This window comes from Neopelma chrysocephalum, unplaced genomic scaffold (genome assembly GCF_003984885.1).
Source record: "Neopelma chrysocephalum unplaced genomic scaffold, ASM398488v2 Primary Assembly neopelma1_67, whole genome shotgun sequence".
NCBI lineage: Eukaryota > Metazoa > Chordata > Aves > Passeriformes > Pipridae > Neopelma > Neopelma chrysocephalum.
Genome location: NW_020897726.1, coordinates 434,060 through 453,592, shown reverse-complemented (window position 1 = coordinate 453,592; position 19,533 = coordinate 434,060). Strand labels below are relative to the sequence as shown.

The 19,533-nt window shown below is 39.6% G+C and overlaps 1 protein-coding gene and 1 long non-coding RNA gene across 3 annotated transcripts in view; one reads left to right on the top strand and one right to left on the bottom strand.

Moving 5' to 3' along the window:
* The window catches only part of ZNF804B (zinc finger protein 804B), a 241,376-nt gene extending 231,497 nt beyond the window's left edge, over positions 1 to 9,879 (bottom strand). Inside the window, exon 1 of one of the 2 annotated variants that reach the window (XM_027684731.1) lies at positions 9,492 to 9,879. In XM_027684731.1, the coding sequence (XP_027540532.1) occupies positions 9,492 to 9,860 (369 nt within the window). In that variant the 5' untranslated portion in view covers positions 9,861 to 9,879. The remainder of the gene's footprint in view (positions 1 to 9,491) is intronic. The other variant, XM_027684732.1, reaches the window with a different exon arrangement.
* A 426-nt stretch (positions 9,880 to 10,305) lies between these two features.
* On the top strand, positions 10,306 to 17,401 carry LOC113968292. Its single transcript, XR_003534472.1, has 4 exons — positions 10,306 to 10,424; positions 13,682 to 13,746; positions 16,009 to 16,117; positions 16,935 to 17,401. It is a non-coding gene; the product is annotated as an uncharacterized LOC113968292 (long non-coding RNA).
* The last annotated feature ends 2,132 nt before the right edge of the window (positions 17,402 to 19,533 follow it).

Below are 19,533 nucleotides of genomic sequence, written 5' to 3'. Positions count from 1 at the left end.
TACTATCCTTTCCCCATTAGAAGTCATAACATGACACATGGATATAACCCTCTATTTCAGTCATCATATCTGCGTTATATAATAAAAAAGCCCAGTGCTGTCAATGCTTTTTTTTTAACTTCACAGAATGAAAACTTGTTCCCCAATAATAAGGCAGCTCTAAACCTGTGCTGCACAGATTTATTAACCTAGACAAAATGAAAGGCGTATCTTTCTCCACCAAGTGTTATCATTCTCAAATAAGACATGTCTTCTAGGTAATAAATTTGAAGACTATTTTTTCTTTATTTTGAGGGGAAGGTTTACTTCTGAGATAAACAACCACAATATTGCATCTATACGTTCTGCAGTTTAACATCTAAAAGATGCTTATTATAATGTTAAGCAATAAAACATATATATTGTAGAGTATACATACACAATAAAAAACTCCTGTTCCACATGGTATACAATACACTGGTTATAAACAGGTCTTCAGCAGAAGATGAGCAAAATATAAAATCAGGAGGTTTACAAATGCAACACTTATTTCAATGTAATTTGTTTTAGAGCATACAACACCTGCATCAAAAAGCACATATCTGTGATTTTTTCATTGATTATTAGTAATCACAAAAATTTATCACTCACTCCCAGAAACGGAACTTTGAAAAAGTGATGTTTATTTTCTGAGTGATCAGTATCTTCAACATTGTTTCTTACATTACCTCTTTTCCACACTTAATAGCCAAGGATATATTTATCATTCCAAAGAAAATTTGAAATCTTTGTATATAGTACCAACCTTTCTTCATTTCTCCCACTTAATTTTTTTTCACATGGGTTTTGCTATCTTCTCTTTAAGGTGAAGTAAGTGCACACCAAAACACTAAAGAAAGGAAATGCTAGTGTCTATTCATGTAGATGCATACAACATAACAACCTTAGACTTCTACACAGGAAGAGCAGTAGCAAGGCCTTATAAGGACGGCAGTTAAGCATTCAGACAGCCAGGAGAACCTGAATATATATTCAGTGACATTTACGGGATGTGTATTTATTACTTGGTATGCACAAACTACTTGCATACACATCACATTGGGAGTTTTTTACTTTTGCTCTATGGGGACCTACATGACTGCGTTTTTTAGTTTCATTTTCTGAACTAGTCCTCAATAGCTATGCGACAATTTCTGATCTGTTGCCCATTGGACCAGGCAGCCACTCAGTCTGCCACTAGGAAGGCATCTCAGTCTTTGCTGAGATGATGGGTACACCTCTCAGCTGCTGTTTGGCACAGACCTGTAGCCACATGGCCTGTGGGAATCCTGGATTTTTTGTTCCTACACCTGTAATGCATCACCAGAAGCTTCTTGCAAACACAGACAAGAGTAGGCTCAAAATATCAAGATTATAATTTGATTTTTCAGCGTCTACCATAGGGTGGCATAAATATACACATTCTGCTTCTTGTTAGATCTCCCAATAAAGTCCATGTTCAGAGTTTTACACACCTCACAGAAAGTCGTACTTACACTGAAGATGTAATGTTTAGCACAGAAAAATGAAGATTAGTATAGACAAATAATTTGTACTGATAACTTCTGAAACCCACAAAAGCTACTAAAATTAGATTTATTAAAATCTGAATACGAAAACTTTTCTTTGGAAAAAAAAAAAGCTCAAAACACCTTAAGAAAGAATTTTCATTTCTAGCAGACCTTCTGATCACAGTATTCAGATTTAATTTACAATTTTAACCCTAAAATCTAATCTACCACCTATTTTGCTATCAAAGGGTGTATTTTAGGGAGTTCTGTTTTCACACTTTCTAATCCAGTTTCAAAAGCCTTTCTCATGTTACAGTCTGAGTTGGAAATTCAGGCTGCAGATTTACAGCTGATTACAACTGAGAATCTCCTCAATGACCCCAAATACAGCTCTCAGTCTGAGCAGAATATAGAGAGAATATTTCTGTTGACACAAAAGCACTAAATCTGTTTTAGAATGTGTTCCAGGGAAAACATCAATTGAAAAATTGATATCAATTAGAGTTGATTAATGTATGGATTGTTTCAGAGCTGCACACAATCTTGCAGCAATAGTTCTATTTTACTTGAACCAGCTTGCCAATTATCGTTATGCATAACTATGAAACTGGGACAAAATTTTGATGATGATGATGTTTACATCTTATCCAGTATGCACATAAATTTAGCCTTAAAAAAAAAAAAAGCTATCATTAGAGTGTCTTCCCACTGGGTACAGAACAATACATTCTGCACAGTGAACAGCATTTTCAGGAATCTGTACATACCCCATGAAAATCTTGCTACTCATGCGCTGTAGCTGATTGTACAAGACAAGCAGTGATATGTGCCCACATAAAACACAGAAATGCAGAACCCTAGATATCTGCCTCTGGTATCACCTATGCAGATTATCATCATAAATCAAGTCATTTTAATACTGTTCATTCAGAGTTTTGAAGGTTCAAAGGCCAACAGAGGAGCAGGTTGAATCTTCACAAAACAGTGCTTACAACTGTCAATGTGAATGCTAAAAAGTTCTTTTAAAGGATCTTCTAATTGCTATTCAGAAATGTTTATGTGCATAGACTTCTGCGTGCACATATATTTGCAAAATGACTTATTCTCCAGTGAAGACTGCTTAATTCCTTGGAGGGTCAAACTAGATTTTAATGGTACTGTGTGTTATGTTGTGAATTCCGGTTCCTGCAGGTTCATGCATGCATCTGCACTTCTCTTTGACATTAATTTGACCTTGTAATAAACTTAATTTGACCTTTTATACAAATAATCTCTAATCCAAGATATTTTTTTTTGTTATAGGTGTACAAAACTTCCACTCTTAACTCTTGAGTTCTAAAAGAATGTTTGCAGCTTCTGCTCTGTGTTGTAACAAATGTGATGCTCTGTCTTTCAGAGTGAAGATCTTGAAGGCATTACGAAAAGTATGTCCACGTAAGAAGTCAAGCTTATACAGATGGACAGACAAATAAAGCAGTAAAACTAAATCTTCCACAGTGTACCTCTGTGGTATTTTAAAATAACAGTGTTTCAGCAGAAGATAAAAACTTTTCTAATTTCTATTTTTTTTCAACGGAAAAGTCTATATTTTCCGCACGACAAGTGAGAAAAATTACATTTGCAGGTAATGATGACTTCAGTCTTCTAAAGGGATCAGTTGTGCAGTAGTAAAAAGACTTAACAAAGTTTTTTCATATTAAACGCAAAAAAAAACTAAACTAAAAAAAAAAAAAGAAAAACACTAAAAACCCCAAGCCTTGTAGTGAAAGGCTATACAGTCCCCTAGGGAAACCCAAGTAGGGAAAAATGCATACATTTTGGCCAGTCTTTAAAAGCTTTGTTTTCCTTCTCCATTTAGATATGTCTTACAGGGAGCTTTTGCAAACCCTTTTTAGAGGGAATAACTTGATTCAGACAATGAAATTCTTTTGAACACAGTTTTTTTTCAAGGAATCTAATCTCACATTAAAGTATTTGCATAAACAAAAGTTATTCAGTTAATTTAGTTGTTAATGGTCAAAACAAAACATTCATTTAGATGGAGAAAGGAGCTGGAGCATCCTCTCCAGCAAAGCCCAGCGAGCACTTACCATGGACAGCACATGGGGGCAGGACTCCAGAAAACAGGATAGGATCAGGCAGAGAAAATCTCTAAGGCCTAGAGAATGGTTAACACCTCAACCCACCATCCAAGGGAGCACCTGTTTCACAAACACTAGGTCTCTACATTCATTTTCAAACTTGTACGCAGCACAGATTAAAAAAAAAAAAAAAATGAAAAATGCCCACTAAACTGCTGTGCTCTAGATGAGTAAAAGGCATATAAACTGAAAGTGAGAATGCAAATGGATGTAACAGCAATAACTCCGAAACTAATGAACAAACAAGCATTGCCACATGAAAAATAACAGATAAATCGATCTGGTTTTAAGAACTCAATTGAGGGACCAATAAAAATATTAGAATGCTGGAAAGGCACTCTCAGACATAAAGCACCTGTTTAACATTACTGCTAATTGTGGATGAAGGAAATGGCCCCAGCAGAAACTGGTTGAAGATGATTAAATTTAATTGCAATGCTATATACAAAGTGCTACCCACTCACTGAATTGGGATCAAAATATGCTCAGAAGTGATACATTCCACAAAAACGGATTTAATACAAGGCATGAGCAGCAAGGCTACATGTGACAAAAAGAACATTCCTGTTTTCTGAAAGTTCTTTCTCTCTTTCACGTGTTGCAGAATTGCACAGAAAGTATTGTAACAGAACCATGAACTCAGGAAATAATGTCACCATAAGGTAGAGTGTGGGCTCCAGGAATGCTCATATTCTCCAGCACAGTGGAGCAGTAGGGTTGGTAGGGAACACACTCAGCCCACTCTGAGACACAAATTGCCAGGAATCAATGAGATCAGAAATAGTTAAGCAGGAGTGCCTGCCTTGGTTTGTTTAATGCAGATACCTTGATAAGCCAGCTCCACGCTTTCAGAAGAGCACACAGGATCCCCCCTGGCAGGCAGCCACTTCTGCTGGAGGCAGCTGCCAGAGACTTTTTGGCACAGAAAAGTGAAGTACCATTTTCTTTACTATTTCTCCTTTTTTTTTCTTTCTACAAGATTTTGTCAGTACAGTTGGGAATTCTTTTTCCCCCTTTCCTTTTGTAGAAGGACTGTTTATTAGAGCTGCTCACTCATTATCGGTCCCTTTATACTATATTTCTTTGCTTAAATTTCACATTTCGTGCATTTTCCTTGGTAATGCCTAGAGCATACCCTTCCTCTCTGCTTTCAGTGCTGTTGAGGGTACAGTCACAGTACTGAAGGATGACTTGTTTATAGTCAGAAACCCACAAGTTATTTGGTCTTCCAGCTAACCACAGATATACGGTGGATGCTCCTTTTAACCTGCTGCCACCTAGACCATATTTCACACAGTACACATCCAGCATGTCTAGCCTTTAAATTGCTTTCTGACAACTGTGCTTGGCACATGTCTCTCCCCTCTGGTGGCAAACACAACACTGTCATTCTTTGTGGTAGACTTGGTTGTGCTAGTGTTTCCCAATTAAATTCAGGCAGATGGAGAGAGCTGCCCATGTCGTGCCCCTCCTGTTCTCTATTTAGAGTCATTCGGTCCTCAGGCTCACTTAAGTTTTCAAAGAAGTTTCCACGTGCCTAGCGTTGTTATCTGCTACAGAGAGTGCTAAGGTGCTACTCAGACCTGGTTATATTTGCATTAGTGCTGAAACAGCTTGCTTGTGGCTCAGTATCAACTAAACAGTCATTATTTCCAAGTACCTCTACTTAATTAGAACTACTGGAGCCTCTGGACATGGGATGAGAGCTGTGCTTTTTAAAAGGTAGCTCTCCATAACAGACAAGACGCCTTTTCCACACCCCACATCATAAAGAACTTAGGCAAGCACTAAGTGCAACGGAGCACTTGCTTGACAGCCTTATTAGAAAACACCTTAGAGAAGTACATGAAAAATACCGTATTCATCTGAAGCTGCAGGGAACAATGGAAGAAAAAAAATTAGCCGACTCAGAAATTGGCTAAGGCACTGGGTCTTCTGAGCCTTCTATTTCCTTCAAAATACAAAGGGATCTTTAAATACCAAGTAGTAAGCGGGACTCTGTTTATATCTTATCTTAAAAAGCCACAAGCAGAACAGTGCACCCTAATAACATCTTTTGCTCAGAAATTATTCAGAAGCAAGGGGGCCACCTGCTGAATTCCCGGTACCATTTTCTGCTGTATCCTGGAAGAGTTTCTTTGAAAGTTTCACAGCAGAGTCCTTTTCTGTGTCAGCTTCGCTAGGCTTGTGAACCATGGCAGTAAACCTCTGAGTAGGTTGGGCTTCAGGTGTATATTACAGCAGACCTACCATGACTGCAAAAAGTAAAACCACTACACCAATCAATGTAATCTATTCAGGACTCAGAAATCCTGTAGACAATATCATCCAACTGAGGTGTAAGTAATATCTCTGTATCATAATTCATTTCCTTAAATAGAAATTTTCAGAGACAGAAAATTTGCTCATAATATGTTCATGAATATAACTTTTCAAATAAAATATAAAAACTCAAAGCACAGAATTAAGTCTCTAAAGTAAGCAGCTACCTTCTTCAGCTTACTGTCCATTATCCTTAGTAATGTTGGCATCATGTTCAAATTCAGCATTTCCTTCCTGTGCAACTCCATCACAACTCCATTGATACAGGATTCACTGCTTCTAATTCCACTCTTTCTGAATTCATTACCACAACTTCAGAGGCCAGCTTCACTATATTCATAGCTAAAGTCCCTTTCCAATTTGCGAAAGTGGGCAAAGGAAAGTAGAATTTTTAAAAGATTTTATGACCATGTCGCTACACACTGACACGCACAAAATGCACTACCTTTTTAGTCCTCCATATCTTGTTTTCCTTAGTACTGCTGCAGCTAAAGGTCTCTCTGCATACCAGGAAGAAAGATCAGAATTCTTTGTGGCACAGTAACAATGAAGTATGCTAAATAACTACTACACAAACACCAAGACTGAAAAAATCCTTGTTCATATAGCCATGAAATTTGATAAAGGTATTTAAAATATTCACCACTGTTCTCATTTCTTAAAGCATAGCCTTAAGTCTACTGACATTTCATGGTCTGTTAATACAGAACATTTTAAATATAGAAAGGTACATGTTATCCATTAAAGACCGTGTAGGCTCATGCATAAGATCACTCATAGTGTAAAAATATAAGATTGTTTAATGATACAAACTATAAAATTGAATCTTCAAGGCTGCTTCCAATTCAGCATTTTAAAAGACTGCAAGACATAACTTGTACCTTTCAAAGTTATAATCAGGAGGTATTAAATAAAAGCACAGCACAGGAAATACAAATAAAGGCCACTTGCTTAAGACTTCCCTCTGATGCATAAGAAGTGGTCCCAAGTTTAACTCAAGAGTTGGAGAGTTTGTTTGCATTGTGCGGGGTATTTTTCATGCTTAAAACAATTCTACTACCTCAGTCAATACGAAATCTCAATATGCATGACTCCCACATCCACAATGCAAAAATGTATCAGGATGGTGTTGTCTGCTGTTCACTGTTCCCAACTTTATGCACACTGATAGGCAAAAAAGATATCATCTGGAAAGTTATAAAGTTGTAGGCACATACAGATTACTCACTGCTTTCAGTATTTAATAGCAAACTATTATCCTCTTTGTCAACTAAGCATCCCTTATTTATCTCCTAAAGTCTGGAGTGCTGTATCAAAATAGGAAAATAGCATATATAAACCAGTAGTAAACCCTAAATATCAAACATATAAAAGAGTTATAGAGCTAAAATTACCCAGCATTAAACATTATCAAGCACCTTTACCCCCATGAGCTGCCCAATACTCCCTCTCCACAGGGCTCAGCCTATGACCTCAAAAGCCTGACTAGCGGCAAAGAGTAGCCACTAAAAAAGGCAAAAATAAAGAAAAGAAGAAAGAAAAAAGAAAAAGAAATGTGTGTAGACAAATGAAAGTTTTCCCTCAAGAATTTGGAATGAAAGCTAAGGATTGCTAAAATTCAGTCCTTTTTATAGAAATGGTCCTGAAACATATAAAGCATACCAACTCCTGGTCATATGAATCTCAGAAACAAGTAGTTCTGTCTTAGCAAAAAGCAATACAAAGTGCTCTTGCTACTTTTTTCAAACTCCGGAAAGCTCACATGAAAGAATGTTTCTACATAGTGAAAGAGATTTGAGTTTATCTTCAATTTTGTAATTTTTTTCCTTTTCCACTAAACCCCAGATAGTTGGCTTAGAACTAAGATGCTTCAATGTAAAGCAAAACCCTTTTTAAAAAATGCATCTTTAAGTAATAAGAAACATCAATACAATTTTTTTGGTCTTCTTCTCTGTTACCTGCATATGAACAAAAATTACTCCCACCAGGTAACAGGACTATGTTTAAAATGATGGTTTGCTAGTGAAGTCAGACAATTTTATTTCATTAAGTATTTAGACTGAGAGGAGTGGTGTGCATACTCCTATGCAGGTAGTCAGAAAGAAAGGGAAAGAAATTGGGAAGTGAAGGATTTGGAGTGTAATGCTATTTGCAGGGCATTATATTCTTTTATTTCTGACACTACTTGACTTGAACATCAGTTGTTAAAGTTCTACTAAATAAAAAGTTTTTACAATTAAGACTGTTCCCATTTTAGATCTTTAACATCTTTTCCTTTGGATCTAATTTTGTACAGTTAACGTCTCCTGCATTTCGGGAGGTTCCACGCACACAGGTGGATCAGCTCCACGGGTCAGAGAACACAAACACAGCTTGGCCACTGTCTAATCGATGATACCTGCGGCACAGTTGTATTATATTGCTCACGACAGATACAGCAGCACAAGGGAAGAACCCGCAGGTGCTATCAGAGTTCTGGTGCCCAACAAAGAAGAGATTTTGAAAGTGTAATGAAATATTTGTCACTTTCTGTCACTGAAAGTCAAGAAACAGAATCGTTTCCTAAAGGTATTTAGAGTGCAGGTGTGCTACGCGGCATAACACGGCACTGCCAAAGTCCCACCGTGGTTTCAAGGTGCCCCCGGTACTGGTGCCGGTACAGGTGGGTGGCAGGTCCGTTCCCCTCCATATGTCACATTCTGAGACCGGGCACAGTGACAGGGAAAGTCCAGTCGAGACTACGGACGCGGTTGCGATACCAGTGACACCGCGGAGAGGCGGAGGAAAGGCAGCGCGGCTTCGGCGGCACCCGGGCGCCCTCCTCACGGCGGCTCTCCCGGCACCCCACTGCCCCTCGCCCCGGCGGCGGGGGCTCGGTGGAGAACCCGCCACGCAGCCCAGGACAACCACCTGCCCCTCCGAAACGCCTTTAGCGACTCACGAAGACCGTCTACAGTAGCTCAACGGATCTGCAGACGCCGCAGGACCGCCCCAAACTTCACGCGTGTTCTGCCTAGATGTCGGTCTCGACAGGTAGTTCACAACACGCCGCAGACAAACTCGCAAGTGCATTTTTTTTGCAGGCGAAACCAGAAGGATGATCGCTTCCCTCCTCCGCCGCGTCAAAACCTTGGACAAGGTACTAAACCGCGACACCTGGAGCCGACACAGCGCCTTCCCCTCTACCAGCCTCCAACTTCCCTGCAAAGCGTCAGAAATTAACCTCTCCGCGGGCACGAGCCCCAGCCGCGGTCCACGGATAGCCCCAGCTAAGCGGCAACCCCCCCGCCCCACCGCGGAGCGCCAGCACCGCCCCCAGCCCCGTCCCCGCGGCCACACGCCGGCAGCCGCCGACGGAGAAACTTTTTCGAGCCGCCCGGCGAGGCAGCGCCCACGCGGCCGCCCCGCAGAGCGGGACCGAGCCGGAGCCCACGCACCGCGCCCCCCGCAGCCGCGCCGGCCGCCCCGCCGCGTGGGCATCCGCCCGCACCGCTCCTACCGTGCGGGGGGCAAGTGAGGGAGGGAGCGAGGAGGTGGCAGTTACCGGCGAGCGAGCGCCCTTCTTGCAGAGCGGTCCCCTGAAGACGCCTTTGATGCCGCGGTAGTGCCCGTTGCTGAGGTGCCGGGAGCTGATGACCAGGTAGCACGCCATGCGGGCGCCCCGGGCGGGCGGGCGCGGGGAGGTAGGGCAGCCCGGCTCCTCCGCGGCGGCGGCGGTGCTGGCCCCGCCGGAGCAGAAGCCCGCATGAAGGAGCGGGCGGAACCGCAGCAGCGATCTCCCCGCTCCCGTCTCATCCAGCGCCCGGGTGAGCGCTGCCAGCAGCAGGATGCACTGAAGGCGGCAGCAGCGGCGGCAGCCAGAGCACATCTGACGGAGCGCGGAGGCCAGTCCGCATGCTGCTCCGCGGGTGGGAGACGGGCCGGCGAGAAGAAGGGCAGAGCACAACTTGCACAGTCCGCCGCTGCTACGGCCCCTTCCCTTCCCTTCCTCTCTCTCTCCTCCTTCTCCTCCTCTTCCTCCTCTTCAGACCAGGCCACCGGCACCCGACATCCGGAGGGGAGTTTCTCCGCGGCAGCTGGAGCGGCGGCTGCTCCCCATGGCTCTCCCGTGGGCCGGGCTGGGTGGTGGATGCCGACGAGCGCCGCGCAGGGTCCTCGCCGCCCCACTCCACTCCTGCCGTGCCGCCGCAGTCGGCGCCGCGCCTCGCTCACCTCCGCTTGCGGGGGGGGGGGAGGCGGTGCGAGGGGGCGGAGGAGGGGTAGGGCCGGAGCGGGGGCGGCGGCGGGGAGGAGGACCTGGTCCCTCACCCTGCGGGGAGAAGGGGCGGCCGCCGCCGGCAACCTCGGGCGGAGCGGGCCGGAGAAAGAGGCAGGGCGTGCTGACCCCCTCCTCGTCCGCTTCGCCCAACTTTCCCGCCTTCGGTGTTGACAGGTAACGTCCCTTACCTGCCTGCCTCTGGCTGCGCTTCCACCTGTCCCTCGCATCCCCTCCACTCTACCCCCTTCCCTTCCGCTGTCCCGCGGGCTGGCCCTCGCCCCGACCCTCCGCAGCCAGACGGGGTGAGGGGAAGCACCGCTGCGCCTGTGCCCGCTGACGGCTGGGAGCGGAGACCGGCCCGGGACTGCGGCGGGGCTGCGCGCAGCTGTCCGGGCTGCCTGGACACCCCCGGCTTGTGGCTGCGTTTGTCTCCATCGTCCCCCCGAAAGCTCGTGATTTTAGGTGCGTGGTGTCATTTACGACCTAAATGATTAACGCAGGTATGAAAATCTTCCACCACTAAATAGCTGGAACATGGTAGAGTGTTCTCCCCTTCTGCAAGACAGAGGCGTGATGTACCTCGGACCCGCCTGTGCAGACTCAGCTTCTTCTCTTCAGGTCACAAGTATTGTCTCTGCTCTACTGCTTGCTAAGTCGATAAAAATAAATCAATAAATCACACGGCCTTCGTAGTCACCTGCAGATCATTCATTTCTTCGAAGTAGATTGCTTTAAACTGCAGATAAGAATTGTTTCAGTTTTTTCATTTAATCCTGTAAAACAATATGCTTTCAGATATTTGGTGACTGAAACTGATAAGCCACAATCCTTCTAACTTTAGCCTCTCGAGCTATCTTTCTATGAATCTAATGTAAATAAAAGGAAAATCTCACACAATCCAATAAACTATATAGATAAAAAGGTCATGACAATTCGAGTGTCATTTTTTGACTGTATATGTAAAATAGCATTGTGCAGTCCTAGTATACAGTGTTTCACATGAAATATTAAATTTTATTATGTTTATATATATACATATATACAAATAAATATATTTTATGTATTTATTAATAAATATACAGTGTTATAAAGAAAACAGAACACATCTGAATTTGGAATAAACAAACCTGGAAGTAATGTATTAAGATCATCCTTATGTTAACCATCATACAATGTTTTGCAATGTAAAAAACTGTTAGGTGGGGGTCAAATTAAGCTGCTAATATCAAGGTGTGAAATAAATAAAAGGACTTGGCTCTTTGCGTAATGTGTGGTTGAGCTGTGGGACTCCTTGACAAAGGGTGTTGTGGATCATAGATTAAACAGTCCCATGGATCAGTACAGATCAGGCTTTGAAGCCTGGGAGCAGTACAATGCCCACAAAAGACCTTTGGAAGACTTTTCTGAAGCAAGAAATTGCACTGTAAAGTGAGGTTTGAAAAATCATACTGCCATACTTAAAAAGAAAAAAACTGTTATCCACTGTTAATTTGGTGGCAAAAATGAGCTCACAGCTATGTGAGTTACTTGAAATATATTCTTGTTGGCATATATGTTTCCTTAACTGGAAGTTCTTTCTGAAATAATTGCTCTGCGATCCTGTTAAAGATAAAGTATTAACTTCACTTTGGATTTTGGTCTGCAGCTTAACTTTCTGACTGTGCTCTGAATATGTATCTGGAAGTAAAGACAAGCACCTTTTTGGCAATGCAATGAACTTCCCAAAGTTGTTTTTTTACTTCTCTATGATGCAGCTGTTGTTTCTCAGAACAGAAGGACAATTTACATCTCATTTCAACAGCTTGCACAGAGGTCTCAGTTCCTTTTCTGTTGTGAAAAGACATGAAAAGGTCCTTTGCTCCACAGAGCTGATGTTCTGTTACAAGGTGAGGGAGAGGGTGCATAAGACTCTCACCATTTGCATACAATGGAGATATGTGATTGCATGTTGCAGTTACATGGACAGACCGGACCTGTCACCTTCAGAGGAGGTTCAGCACAAGCTGAAACTGTGTGAGTGCTTTGCTGTAGACTAAGGGACAGTACTTTCCTCCTTAAACTTACAGTCTTCCACAGTTCATTTACCAAGATTGTATGAAAGGGAAATTATTTACCCCAGAGTAGACTGCACAGTATTCATTTTATCCTGCTGAGGAGGATGATGTGCTCAATTGACCCTGCTGTGAAAAGTAGAAGTCATTTTAGGCTCACTTCACTTTGCAAACTCAAGGGAATAGTTACTATGACCACCAATCTAACTTATAAATAATCTGTAGGACACAAGACTGAGAAAATGAGATTAAGAGTTGTCAAATGGAATGATTAGTTATTAATTATATCACTCCCTGAACATTCCCCCAAGTCTCTGGAGATGCTGCACCTCCTTCTCTTTCATCACAGGTCATGTAGAAATATGAGCCTTAACTATTAGTAGCTTCATCTGGGTCCAATCCTTCACTACCTTAGATCTCATAAAGTGATTTTCAACGGAGCACAGTGGATGTAAAATACTACCTTTCAGAACATTATGCTTTCTTTGCAGAAGTATTAGTGGCTTTTCAAGATGCAAGGAAGTGGAGAAGCAGGTCAGCTGTCACTAAGAGAGGATGATTAGAAAATGAAGTGTTCTCCAGTTCATCTATCCTCTCAGTTTACACATTTTTTTATCATTAATAAAGACTACTTAGCATTTATTGTCCCCCCAAAAACATCTGGAAGAATTTTCTGTATATTCTTTGTAGGGATTGTCCTCATTGCACAATACAGTGTCTAAATGAAATGACCGGCCTAGCTCTAAGGCTGCTGGTTCTGGTATAAATGTAGTCTGCATATCAGGCATCAGAGAACTATATTAATGCAGTTATATTACTTTTAATGGTTGAGCTAATGCATATGTTTCTTTGCAGCGTTAGATAGTGCTGTATAGACATACCTGTAAAACATTGTCTGCATTGAGAATTTTATCTAAATTGTAATTCAAGTATTACTCCTAATATGAGTTTCACCTGCACACAAAGTCCATTATACTGATATTCTCTGCTGTAGAGGTAAAAACTACAGTTAGCATGATTTGCCAGCTGCTAACCTAAGCGCTCTTCACTGTGGATACAGACTAGATCTGCTTAAGGGTCCCAGTCCTAAAATGCTTTCCAAAGTCCCTTTTCTGTGACTAGAAAGAACAAAGACATCCTTCCCCATGACGTCAGATATGAGAAAGTGTAAAGAGTGCAAAGCATCTTCTGGCACTACACCTCTAGAAATCTTAGTTTCACTATCAAACAAGAACAGAGGTGTGTAGACACACAGCTTGAGTACTGTTTCAAAGTGTGATTATTCTTCACTTGAGTTAGTTTAACATGTTTTCCAGTGCAGAAGAATGCAAGTGAACGCTACAGTAAAAGCATACTCTAACACTGATGTGATTTTTACAGGTGGTCTTTTTCACTGTAGGGAGGGAGTGGAGGAGGGAGATCAACATCTTGGCAAGACAATTCAGGTATGAAAACACACAATGAAGTTCTTGATGTATAACAGCAAAGTCTTGGTAGCTTTAGAGTATATGTTATCTTCAGACATAAAGGAGATTTTAAAGCTGTAAATCAAGCCCTGGCAATATATGCAGATCTTTGGATTATAAGTGCCTAAACTACATGTCCTTCCACCCTCAGTTCCTCTAACTTATCCACCCAACCTCTAACTCCTCTCCATTCTGTTGGTCCCTAGCTACAGCTGATTCCTCTGGGTTCACATGAATAGTGAACTCCTGCTCCACTGACAGTAATGACAGTTTTTGAGGTCCACAGAATCAGTTTCTTTAGAAACTTTGAACTGTTAGGTATGTTCATGTATGTAACAAACCTGAAATGTACTATTACATTAGTTGTCCTGTTATTCTACTTGAATAGATCACCTAATATCCCAAAAGAATCATAATTATTTGAAAATGAGAACCATATATTAGAAATAGTTAACATTTCTGCTTTAATCTGAATTTTTCATTTTTTTCTCAGTGAACCATATATTTTGGAGAATATTTTATAAAGTTTGATCCTAGTGAAGACAAAAATACAAAGTAAACTGATCTGCATACATTTTGTTTTGCTTTCAGTGAAATGGCAATTTCAAATCTGCTCTTTTTTTCCCTGAATCTCAAAAGATAACAATTATATTTTTTTCATTAAAAAGGTATTAGTAAAATCTTCATTATATCTGTCTTTATTTCATTAATTAATATAGGATATTTTAGACTGTCCCTATTTTATTCCATGTGAAGTAAACATAATACTGCTTATCCAAACATTTTTAATCCCAGGCTGACTCGTTTAATCCAAATAGTATTTACATTCGTCTTGTGAATCACTTATGTAAGCAGCTTTCTATTACCCAAAAGTTGAATCTGTCAAAGTTTATACACTTAAAGCATTATGGCTAAGTTATTCTTTAGTCCATGCAGAATCAGTGACACTGTTCTACTTTGGATGGAGCTTTTTGGAACATCTAAGTGCTGAACAGTCACTTTATAGTCTGCAGCTTGCTTGTGTAGCCAGCAAGTACAGCAGTCTTTATCATGATCAAACCCAAGTGCATTTGTATACATCAGCGAAGAGCAGTAAGTCATGCCCTACTTTCCTTATAGGCTTGTGCACCACTGGTTTTAAAAAAGTCATATAGTTGAAAAATAATCTAATTCAAATAACTCATCCTACTCTGATGTTACTTTGATACATCTCTTATATGACATTCAGGAACCTCTGTAATACTTTATCACTAAAAAAAAATATGATGTTTCCTTTGGAATTCTTGTGAGAATTACTCAAGAGTGTAACCACAGTCCTAGAGAAGAACACTAATAGGTGGTATTGGGGAAAACCACTAATTTCATAATCAGTTTAAAATATGCAATAGATCTACTGTTTTCAGAAGGTTGTGGGACATGCCCTTCACTTAAATTCACAGATCGGTAATAGAAATAAGACATTGACCCTATATTAATAAGAGCTCAGTGCTTCCAGAGTATGTGTCCAATGATGTAAATATATCTTCCATTTTCTATGTAGAAATACTATTCATTGGTTTCTTCTTATTGTTAGCTATATTCTTTACTTAAATTAGGATGGATATAGAAAGAATAATGGTAAGTAGCCACTGTTATGAAAAATATATAGCAGAGTGCCAATTCTGTTTTAGCAGCATCCTTTCTTTCAGGAAGATGATATATGAAAGAGATGAAGGTGTAGCAGTGTTTTCATACACTTGCTAATTTATTATGTTTGCATAAATATTTAATACATCAATCTCTTTCTAGAAAGAATATGATTTGCATTTCAAGTCTTGTAGTTTTTTTGCATTTTCTTTAGCCTAAATCCTACCAAAACTTTAATTATATGCTCAACATCCACAAGAGAGGTGATTCATGTTTTTCATTGCTTGTTGATGGTCATCAGTCTGATCTCCTGAGGTCAGCACTGTATGTGCTAGTGGCCTTAATATCTAAAAGGTGAGTAAAGTTACTGCATTTTTATTATTAGGAATCAGACTTTAATATTAACTGGAGAACAGATATCTTTAAATTACATTAAAATAATATAAAGAGACGAAAAATATTGTCTAAACTCTCCATAGGTAGCCATGATATCCACAGATATCCACAGCTGGAGAGGCTAGCAGCATATATTTCAGACACAGATACATTAATTTCAATAACTGACATAACCACAGCTGTCAATCCATTTTCCAACTCATACTCATTTAACTCAAGGAGTGCTCCAAGGACAACTATAATGAAACAGCCTAGGAACAGGAGAGGACACCCATTGCAAAGGAATGATGAAGACAACTTCCATCACGTAGAATTTTCCATCTTCACAGTAAGACATCTCCTTTCTCTCAGTATTATCTGCAAAAGTATCTGCTATCTTACATTGCCACAGGGAACATACTTACACACACTGTGTGCTAATACACACCTGCAATGATATCCATAGACAATTTCAGCTTGGTAAGTTAGTATCACCCTTTTTGTCTGGCACTAGCATTGCCATAAGGCACCCATAGACTGTCAGCACATATATTAATCTGGTTGCATCTTCAGCCATTGAAGCCTATTAATTTTCATAAGATCATGTACAGTTTATAAAGGACTCTCAAGTTACATTTGTCAGAGAAAAAGTTGCATTGTTTTTTTATGAAGTGAATGAGAATTCAGCTTGGGAAAAGGGTGTCAAGGGGGAATTGTGAGATGTCACACAAGCTGGATAAAGATCACTAATTTAGGAACTCTATACATCCTGATCATAAGTGACAAGTAACTACAGATACTTTCCCTGGGCAGAGGGCCACTTAGTATGGTGGTTCACTAAGCCACTTTAGATAAAAAAATTACAAGGAGAAAGCAACTCTTTTGCATAACTTGAGAAGAAATAAATGAATATAGGTTCTGCTGAACTGCCAGCAATAAAATGCATTTTTATATACTTATATAATTATTTTATATAAATATGTATCCATATTGCATGGGGATTATTATATATATTTATAATTGTGTCTGGTGTCCATATATTAATGGAATAATATATAAATATATACTTAAATGCTTTAAATGTCAACACCTATACCAATTTATTTCCTGTTCTGTTTTTCTTTTTCTCCACTGAAGCAAAGTGACAATTTATTCTATTTTTTTAGGGACCTCAGTGACAGGGAGGTGATTTAGCAGTCTCCAGCAAAGCAGTACAGAACTAGAGTCTGAGATGTTCATACTCATTAAACCAGTGTACTACCTAAGCTATCTCAGATCTTCATGTTTCCATGGAATTATTTACTATGCACTACCACAAGATCACCCTGATAGTTCTGTATATAACCTGTTGCCAGCATTTCATCATCTATCCGCATTAATACTTCAGCAGACAACCTTTAAAAAGGCTTTACAAAGAAAGATATGGAAGGCACAGCAGAAATTTCAAATTGACAGTAGCATTTGTCAGCTGGAATCCTCTGGAATTCAGAAGTCCTTCATGTTATTAGGTGTCTAAGAAGCAATAGTTCTTTTTAAGACTGACACCTACATACTTTCTGTAAAATAGACAAGTATACTAAGGGGTCTTGGAGTGTATTATGGCCTAGTTTTGTTCCTTAGTAGGTTTAAACATTTCAAGCATTCTGTAACTTCCATTCAAGTAGTAGCAAAATTTCTTTGTACCTTGAAGAAAATTGATAATACTCTTGTAATCATGAAATTTCGTTAATAATTAGTAATATAGGAAATATTCAGTAAAATCAAAAGGTGAAATTCACTTCCTAACAAAAAGCTAGCACAAAAATTTTACATCTCCTACCTACCCCATGGTATCTCATAAAATGTTCTTAAGTGTCTCATGAGCTTGCTGGCATCAGCACAGGTGTGGATATCATCTGATTTCATCCATAGTATGGTATCTAGCAACTTGCTTATGGCCAAAAATGTCACAGTTTTCTGTGCAGAAATAAAATAGATATTTGTTTTAAATAGAAATTCGGTCTCTATTTTTTCAATCATTTTGTGTTCTAATTATAAGTCTAATTCGTAAACAGCACATGCTGAGGTTTTGACAGTGAATGTCTGATGAAACACAGAGTACAAATTTTAATTATATACAGTTCTAATACAGTGAGCACTGCAGCATTTCTGTCATCTTTGAAATGGTAACAAAATGTAAAAAAAAGTTTTTTGAAATATGAGCATGAAAGTAATGAGATCAATAAATGTCAGCTAGAAAAAGTAATCACAACTCCAGAGACTCACTAACCTTTCTACAAATTCCAGAAATAATAGACTAGCCTGGATGAAGAATCTTTAACAATGGGAAACAGATACAATTATAAGGGGAAAGCGAGCCAAAGACTGCTGAATAATACCAGAAGCATTGCCTTTTAAGTAAATGAGAGAAAAACAATCAGTATTTTTGCTTTTCCTCCTGTGAGCCTCACCAATGCACTTTTCTTTGCACCTTATGAATTTGAGAATGAAATATAATATAAACACATATGTAAACCTAGAGTAAAAATATGAAATATGGCATAAAGTGCAGGAAGTAATAACAGTTTTCCAAACTGATGACCTGATCCTTCTCTCAGAGAGACAGGAATGTTAGAACATTCATTGACCTCCATATAAATTCCAGATACTTAACACTCCAAACATTTGGTGGCTTATGGTTTCTAGGCACAATTTATACAAACTCAGAGCTTAAGCATGAATTAATTCAAGACAAAAAACTGTGTGTTATGTTTTAATGCCCCATGGTAGAATCTAACTTCTGTAAGAGAAAACATATTTCATGTGCGAAGTGTTAGATTAAGTAATATTTGAAAGGACAATGTTGGTATTTTTAATTTTTTTTAATTAAAAGTGCAAGAGGCATTGAACCTGAGGTGAAAAGGGAAAAGAATTAAATACTTTGTCAAACCTATCCAGATGGGCAATAACTTTTTTTTGAATGAAGCATACAATTTTCCTGAAAACATATTAGCATTTTATGAAGGATATGCAAAAGGCACTAAGGATTTATGTATATAACACAGTTATTTTAGGGAAACTGACTTTAAAAAAGAGGGGTAGAGATAACATGGAAATTAATTCTAATTCTACTGTCAATTTAGTCGGGTTTTTTTTTCCTCAGCATTGACTGAACCTTTCTGGATTTTGATATTGAAAATGAATGGGCAGAGATTAAGATCCAGTCATCAGTGTCCACTCAGTGTTTGCAGGCATATGTGTGCTATTTTTAAAATTATGATTTTCAAATGGTAACACTGACGTAAAACCAGCTGGAGGTATTAGCAGTTTGCAATTCATTGTTCAGGTGCGAATCTGAAGTAATAAATGCAAAAGAGCTCCATATAGAACACACAAAGTATTCCAGTATCATCATTCACTTTTATGTTCAATGCTTTCTACTTTCTATCATTCTGTATGTCCTGTTAAAATGAAGGGAACTGAAGAACTTAAGTACTGTTTTTGAAATGATGTGTCTAATTCCATACACATAGATTTTCTCCTTTGCTTTGCTTAAACTACGCTTTTGAGTGTGAGTATTCACTTATGTGCATATAACATGTGCATATAACATTTTTTATACATAACATTTTACATATATACACATGTATATAACATTTTACACACACACATGCTTATGTATATGTGTAGGTGTATATAACATTTTGCAGGACTGCAGTTCCTGGAGAGAAGTAGCTCTGCAGCTGGTGTGCAGCCTAATATAAAGTAGCAGATGCCTGTTATAAC